At 35.3% G+C, this 8,769-nt stretch overlaps 1 protein-coding gene across 1 annotated transcript in view; it reads right to left on the bottom strand.

The window, feature by feature from the left end:
* Positions 1–1,030: 1,030 nt before the first annotated feature.
* Positions 1,031–8,769, bottom strand: part of TMTC2 (transmembrane O-mannosyltransferase targeting cadherins 2) — a 233,164-nt gene continuing 225,425 nt past the window's right edge. Inside the window, exon 12 of the mRNA XM_015629085.2 lies at positions 1,031–3,780. Within this exon, the coding sequence (XP_015484571.1) occupies positions 3,601–3,780 (180 nt within the window). The 3' untranslated portion in view covers positions 1,031–3,600. The remainder of the gene's footprint in view (positions 3,781–8,769) is intronic.

Here is an 8,769-nt window from a genome sequence, read left to right as displayed (position 1 = left end):
CTAAGGTGCCAGAGCAGGAGCTCAAGCCCATGCTTAGGCTCTATTTCCAAGAGAAACAAGTGACACAATTCAGATGATTCTTTATATTCTCTACATTCATCATCTGCCATTTATTTATTACCTGCTCAGGCAAGGAATGTCTGAAGGTGAGGCGTGATCTTCAACAGAAATAAGGTGAATTTGCAAGTCACTGACTGCCCTGCTTGTGCCCATGCATGTTTTTCAATCATAGAGCACACCTATCAATGCTCAGGACTGGAATGCAACAGAATTAGGAAGATATTAGAATATTAGTTCTGCACTGAGTTAAGGAGGTTCTGTCCATAGAAGATTAAGAGAAAGCCAAAAGGCAAAAGAACCATGTTGTTTCATAACATCTCTGCACAGGAAGGCAGAAGATTTGAAACTCATCATATGACATCCCAGCATGAGGAAAAGGTGACCTCATACATGCAAAAGACCTCATCCCTAAGTGCAATTTTCTCTTTAGCTTTTGCAACCAGTAACACTTTAGCAAAGTTTTTACTGACATCATGTTTGTATAGTAATATAAAAAAATTTTGTAAATATATTAATCAGCTTTTATTCCTATAGAGTTTAGAAAAAATAATCAAATATAATAATTATGACATCCCTTTGGCTAGATTTAATAAGTATAAATATTTAAAAATGCTTTCAGGGAACCTTTTTGAAAATATCCTCTGAAGTCTTATTGCAATAGAGCATAGAAGTAAGCCAAATGTGACAGGTTGTATTTTACTTATGCTAAACAGTTCTCCCATACATAAAATAATCAAGATTACTCATTAAATTAGAACAATTAAAAAACCCACAGTACTGTTACAGTAACACAAAGAAACACACAGGGTATTAGTTATCAATGCTTTATTATTGAACAAAATTGAAATTCTTTTATCTGGCACATAAACAATTATTTCTACAAAAAGGAAAGCCTACAAATCTGATAATTTATACAAATAACAGTTTTTCAAAAAATAAAATTTTAATTTAGTAAACTTGTCTTGTGCTCTTTTTTTTTTTTTTTTTTTGTTTAGCACTGTCTGCAATAATCCACCACAAATCCCTGAGCAGAGAGACATATTTTAAACATGTTTTAAATTTATCCCAAAAGAAGAAAGTCATCAAGCCCAGACCTATATTAAAAAAATGTATTCAGGGACATTCTTGGTAAATTTACGGTAGTCCTTTTTTCTTTTCCTTTTTTTTTTGTTTTTTTTTAAAGAAACAAACAAAACCAGTTATCAATGCAAGCATGACACCATATCACAGGAGTGCTCCCCTCTTCCCCTTTTTGTGCAATGAATAAAAATTACCAAACAAGAATAAGTACAAGTTGAAGGAGACAATAACCTGGTGAATGGTTAAGACAAAGAAGCCATCGAAGTGTGATGGCTGTTGAGCAAATAAAGCTGCAGGATACCACAGTTCTATACCAAGCTCAGTTACAGTTACTATCTATTTCTATATCTTTTCCCAGAAAGTCAGTAAAGCAAGAGAATAAGTTCAAGCTACCATTGTATTCTAACACTGGTTTCAACGATCAAGTAGAAATTCAAGTTTTGATCCTTCAGTTTTGCTTTTCCAGCAAGAACATAATTTGAGAAAAACTTGACACACTCCACAAAACCAAACAATCTTGCCCCTCTGGTCCTTCTGCTGGGCCAGCTGTAAACTTAGCAACTTCCGGTATTTTAGTGAGCAAGAGGGAAGAAAAGGAAACACATGTAACTACAGTTTTTCTACTATACTGACTTTGAAACAGCTATTCCCCAATCTATTTCAATCCAGATTTCAAATCCAAGTATTCAATTGTAAGGGTAGAATGACCAGGAAGGCAGAGTATAACTCAAGTGTTCCCTTTCCCTTTTGGTACATATACTAACCACAGAACAAATGCAAGTAAAACCAAATAAAAGAAATAGCAACACTTAGAGACTGTAGTGTTAATGGCAGGTAACATTGCTGCAGTCAAGTAATAAATAAATAAATACAGCAAAGTGTTCTTCTCTACATTTTGTTGGAATGGTGCTCAACAGTTAAAAAGGAGTACATAAACTAAAAACCCCAAACCCCTTCTCAGTAATAAAGAGTTTTTAAAAGAAGATCCTGAAGAAGCTTCAGTTCAAGGTGCTCTACCACTTTAACATTTTATCTATCATTATGAAAGGAATACTGAAGCAGATACCAAAGGGCCATTAAATGAAATAATACATTTTCTTACAAGCAATAATACTTATTCCAAAGAAAGAAAGCAGTTAAAAAATGGCCTGGAAAATAATTACTAAAGCTTCATACACTTCGATTTAAAATAAATTATTTTTACATTTAAAATCTGAAGACTAAAACAGTAATGAGGCTAAATTATTCTGAAACAGAAATAAATTGAACCTCACCAAAAGCATATTTAGATACTTGACAGCTCTGCTGCTAGCATGTGTCAGAATACAAACAGAATGCTAATATTTGGTTAGAATCTGAATAAGTTTGTTTAAAACACCAACAATATGGAAAGTAACTGGCAACCACCATTACTGATTCCTTTTAATCTACACTATTTTAAGCATGATCGAATCAAATTCCTTCTAGCCTCATCAATGCATAACATTCCCTTTTCTCTGAGATGCTCATGAAGTCTCATTTTAGCCTACCCAAGCACTAACATTTTCAAATCTAATTTTAATTAGTAATTGCAAAAATATCATATGCAGAATTCAATTTAAAGTTGGACTTATCTGATAGCAAACTAAAGAGATTCAAAGACATTATAATACCAATTATTTTTTTCTAAGATGACAGTCTGACCACACTGATTTGGTATCAGGGCAAATACTCCTCTTCCTTGTATTGGTAAATCACAACTCTGGTCTTTTTTTTACCAGCCTACATACTACATCTGATGTAGAATAAATACAGACAGCTCCTTGATCATTCTGCTACCTCACAGAAATTTGACTGTGTACCTCAAGAAAACTGTACTATAAGTTAAGAAGCTGAAGTAACAGGCATTTTCTCAACTTGCAATGCTGTCATCTAATCACGTGACAGGTTTGAAAAGAGTGGGCCATATAAGCTGTGAAACTGGCTAGCAAGTGGTTCAAAAGTGAGATACAGCAGCATTAAGACAAACTGCAAACACATTGGATTTAGTACACATTTTAATGAATTACAGTATCAGCAAAATACTTTAACCTACTATTACCACTTTAACTCCCATATGGCTTTACTGTGTTTAGTGTTTACTGTGTGATTTTCCCTTCGTATTTCTATGACAGTATACATTTCAAGTACCCATCCAAAAGTAAGCAATATGGGATTTGCAATTATTTATCAAATATACCGAAACAACTTCTCTCACGTGCCATTGTTCCAACTATTTTTGTTGCGTAACAAGTTCTTCATGAATCCCTCAAAGTCTCCCTTTTTCTATTTCTCTAGCAGAGTATCTTCTCCTAGCAGCAATTAGGACCTCTGATCCCTGCAGTCAAGTCCAGCAAGTTCTCTGACCTGACAACTGTGTGGAAGTTCTAGTTCTTGGGTTTAATCACTTTAAGGAAAAGAAGTTCAGAGTTTTCATCATCATCATGTCTTGGATGTTTTCAAACCTTGTTTCTCCATGATATTCCACAATTTGCGAAGATTGGACTGGGTGATGACATCATCAGGTTTCAGTTGAAGAGCAAGGAGGTAGTTTTCTTCAGCCTCTTTCAGTTTGCCATTCAGATGCAGAATGGCTCCAAGATTCATTAGGGCAGCTGGATACTGGTATCAATAATAAAAAAGGAAGGAGGAACATTACAAATATTTTCAATTTTTCTTTTTAGACAATCTTCTTCCACTTAAATTGCTCCCTTATGTTTGCTGATTTTTCATGGAAACAATTTAGTAATTTAAGCAAATACAGATAACAAGAAAAAGTTTCTGAACAGCTGTGCTGTTGAACAGCTGAACAGGTTGTGCTTTAAACAGGTCAAGCTCTAGTGCCTACAGACATAAGACTTTTCTCTTTAATGAGAAAATACAGAGCTCAAAAAGCTTTAAATGTGGTAATGTTGGCATAACACAGGTTCCAAGAGAAAATTAAAGTAATGCAAGAGCGAATTAGCAACAAGAATTTAATTTTAATCAAACCCATTGCCAATAAAGAGTTTATAATCATTGGGAATAGTTAACACAGTGGAACTTATCCCTATTTTCTCTTTGTCTTAATTGTAACTGGTAGAAAATACAACCTGGTCTCAGATTCTCAGTGTGTTCAGGGGTTCTAGAATATCCATTTAGATTCAGGCTGTGGCAATTATTTCTTAATGAATGATTGAATAGAACCAACAATGGTGGAAAAATGTTAAAATTTTGTAACAAATTAATTTGAAAGCTTATCTTACTAAATTATTTTTTTTCATGTTTAGCTAAGACAAAATGCTTAAATTGTTTCTATTTTTTATCTCTAGCTTACTCCATTAAGAAATAATAGGTTTCTTCATGATAATAATGTGCCTGGTCACTGGAGTTAACAAATATTCCAAGGGCAGAAAAACACATTTATGAAGCTGAAGAGTCTAACCTACCTTTTGGCAAGCACTAAAGGTATTCACATCCTAGTGAGAGCACAGTAAAAGCATTTGTCAAACCAGTACTTTGCATTTTAAAGAACAATGGGAAAAAAAAACCACACAAAGTTCACTGTGGTTCTCACCCTCAGGTCTAAGTTTCAATAAGAAAATTCATTAATTAGGAAATTAATACTAATTATAAATTTTATATATATATTTATATGTTTATGTGTATATATGTATATGCATGCATATAAAATAATAATTATAAAAATAATTAGGAAAACACATTTTCAAACTCACATAGTGTTGCCTCAGAGGATAAGTGTTTCAAGCCACCACTTACCAGTGTTCTGCACAAAATAATATTCCAAATGTGAAGCCACATGGTATATCAAGTTCAGACTACTGTAAGGGTGTGTTGGGATGCTTTGGGAGACCTCCACTGACAATAACTTCAGGAAAACTGATGTTTTTAAGACACTGGAACAGGCTGCCCAGAGAAGCTGTGGAAGTGTTCAAGGCCAGGTTTGATGGGGTTCCGAGCAGCCTGGTCTAGGTGTCCCTGCTCATGGCAGGAAGGTTGGAACTGATGGTCTTCAAGGTCCCTTCCAGCCCAAACCATTTGATGATTGTATGGAAATATACGTTAGGTAGAAGGCCAATAAAATATGTACTACAGTTGGTCTCCCAGATTGATGTGGTAATAGGAAATCATTATGGCGAAGACGACTTACCTTTGTTCCAAACCTCTCCACTACAAAGTTAATCTCATTACTCTTATGCTTTCTAATCAAGCTTCAACAAAATCCCTATAATTCTTATGTCCAAAACCTAAATTTTGTGGTGGAAATGTTGTTCAGATAATTGCAATGTTTTATATCCTCATACTATATATTCATTCTTTTTCAGCTTTCTTCTTGCTTCTTTTAACCTATTAATATATGCATCACAAAAACGCATAAATAACTGTGATGTATCAAATTTTCAGAACAAATAGCTTACAGAGTTTCAAAATGAAGCAAAACAAAATTAGTTCAGCCCTCCTTAATGAAACACCACAATGCTAACGAAGAGGAATTTGAAGACGCAATTTCTACATTTACTTCTTCTTGCCTTACCCTGACAGATTTTTTTCCACCTTCCATAAGTCAGTTACTTCATTCTACTGTGAATCAAACAAACAAAAATACCAGCTGTGTTTCATACAGTTTTATCAGTTAAATGCTCTTCAAAAGAAGGGAAAGAAGGCCCATGAAATGTTATGAATAACTCACACTGGCAGCCATATTTTCATAGCTCCACCTTTGAAGTGCCAGTCTTGCATACTGTTTTGTAATGCAGTAATATACTCCTTAATTACAGATGCTCTGGGTGCCAACTGATGTTATTAAAGGGAAGAACGCTTGGAAATCAGCTCCCATGTACATTGATGACTGTTTAAATATCCCCATATCTAATTTATTTTTAGACTTCAGATTGAGAGAATTTTCACAATTCATGAGTAGGAATGTCCATTTCCTCTAGTCATGCTATTTCTTTGTTTAATCAGAGTTCATGAATGAAACAGCTTTCTTAAAGTTATTGACACAGAGCTGTCCTCTCACTTGAATTATAAGTGTGGGTGTTTGCACTGAGACAAAGCTTACAATGAATAAGGACTAAAAAAATCTTAAACCTAGAAAAACTCATATAAATAAGGCACATGTTTAAATGTGCTCAGGACTAATTCTACAGCATTCACAAAACTTACTGTGCAGGAAATAACTCAGTTGTCTCATATGGCTTCCAGAATTCCTCTCCATTTCCTCCATACCCTCCTGAAAACATGATGTGTGTATGGGACTAATCAAGAACATCACATATGTAAGACTATATGCCTAGCTAAGAAACTCTTCTACCATCATGTCTTTAATTTGATATACCATTTCACGAGGGCGAGCAACAAAAACAAATAAAATGAACAAACTTCATGCCTTTTAACTGAAATTTTCCAGCTTCTATACATCATTTTTGATTTCCTGGAGGCCTAACAAATTCCAAGCCATTAATGTTTTACACAAAGGTATCCACGGAAAACGTGAACAGATAAATCATTTCAGGTAGTACTGAAAGTTCATTCCAACTCCATTACATTTCAAATAAGGAAGTGCATGGGATTTTGGAAAGACTGCTCCCTAACTTTCTAGGATATCAGTCACCCCAGCATCTATGGTTTGTTTTAACAGTCACAAAGATTTTGCATGTCTGCAAGATTCCATATCAGTGCTCTCTGGCATCAATAAAGGATGGTCAGAGGATAAGAGAGCAAGAGACATTTGCTGTAGTTTAACTTCACATGGTTTGTCTTTTATTAAAGACAGCTGATAAAACTTTTCAGTACGTTAACAAAGGCAGTCAGCAGCTACCACTGCAATAACATGGGGCTTGTAGCACTGTATAACAAATGACACCACCTACTACTTCAGAGACTTGAAAGGAGAAACAGGCCTGCCTTCATTTCCTTCTGGAGACAGATGCTTTACATCAAAAATAGCTGACTGGCATTTCTATTGAGGTTATAAATGCTGTCTTTTACAGTCTATTTGGAATTATTCCCATTATTAGCATTTTATCGTGGTGTGCTTGTTTCCTTAGTGGTTTTTTGGGGGTGGTGGGGGAAGGTGCTCAGGGGGAGGAGGGGAAAGGAATAACAGAGTAGTTAATGAATGAGGAAATAACACAAGGCAAGCATTTAGTTGCCTGAGGTGGTTTTGGTTTATATTAATGACAATTTTTTCCAATTTTCCCTTGAGTACCAAAATAAAAGGAGAGCATTGGGCCATGCAAAAACCCTATCAAAAAGTCCTCTCTAAAATCAGAGAACTATAGAATCCTCAAATCATTCAAAATAATTCTGAGTAGTATTTCAGGATTACACTACTGTAACCATGTACAGTACTGGACCCACAAACAGAATTAATGACATAGAAGATGAACTGCCTCCTTGTTTGTCATCTCTGCCTCCACATATAGCAAATGCCATAGCAGAAGTACAGTCACAAAGACAAAAAAACAATTTTACTCCTACATGGTCAAAGAAGTTATGGAGAGAGAAACAAATACACAAACATTTAATCTAGCAAAAATATACCTTTTGCATTGCAGAGAAGTATGAACAAAGAACAGTCCAAACACAAGCAAGGAAATCCAAAATTGTTTTCCTCAAAGCTCTACTTACAGATGACCTTCTCTGCTCAACACCACAGAGATCAGGGCAGTAAATTCTGAGAGGAAAGTGCATTTTGTTAAATCTCTAAGGAAATCACAGCAATTTTTACTCCAGTAGAATCACAAGTGCAAGATACTTCTCAATCACCCATTTTAAAAGATGTTGCCAAAATCCATCTTACTCTTAAGGAATTACTGCCCTGTCTGATACTTTAGATGTTTCAGAACAACACCAGGACTGTTGAATGAATTCTGTAGTACGTGTGGCCAACCTACCAGAAACACAGAGGCTGTGTATTGTTTTTAAAAAGTGCAATTAAGGACACTTATTCTTTTAAGGATTTCTTTTGAGTTAAAGAAGGACACAAAACATCAATCACAAATGAATATTTCATGCCAGCACTTCTAGTTCAAAAGGGGTGAAGAATTCAGAAATTTCTCTTTCATAGCTGAAGACACATAGGTGGTACAAGGACTGAGCAGTCAAACAGCAGAGTATTAGCTGTAGAATGGCTCACTAGACATGAGAGAAAATCATGGTGGACTGCTGCACCTATCAGTGGCCACTAAGTAATATGCTGTCATGCCCTTTTTTATCCTTTTACAGTGATGGCAAGAATTTTCTCTTGAACTTTTATTATTGGTGGAAGGAAAAGGTGGGGAGAAAAATGCTGAGAGATGATTGCTGCCAACTGCATCTTCCTCTCCAATGTAATACAGCGACAACACTGTAAATTCATCAGTGGCACATGGAAGCAGACTTTTTTATTGGAGTGCTCTCAGATAAACCAAGCAGCAGTTATGGAGAGAGTCTGATGTTTCTACCTGATTCTCTATGCTATAAGGCTTCTAAAGAACTGCAGTTTGATGTGCTGTGTCTGTCTGTTTTGTTCCAAATGGTACATGAACCACAACTAAGACACTGATCTTCAGTAAGCTGGCTAAGACAACGAAAGTCAATTGTCTAGGCACTGATAATTTGGTGCAA

This window comes from Parus major, chromosome 1A, assembly GCF_001522545.3.
Source record: "Parus major isolate Abel chromosome 1A, Parus_major1.1, whole genome shotgun sequence".
Taxonomy (NCBI): domain Eukaryota; kingdom Metazoa; phylum Chordata; class Aves; order Passeriformes; family Paridae; genus Parus; species Parus major.
Note: the sequence above shows the minus strand (reverse complement) of the source record. Positions and strands in the feature narration are given on the sequence as shown.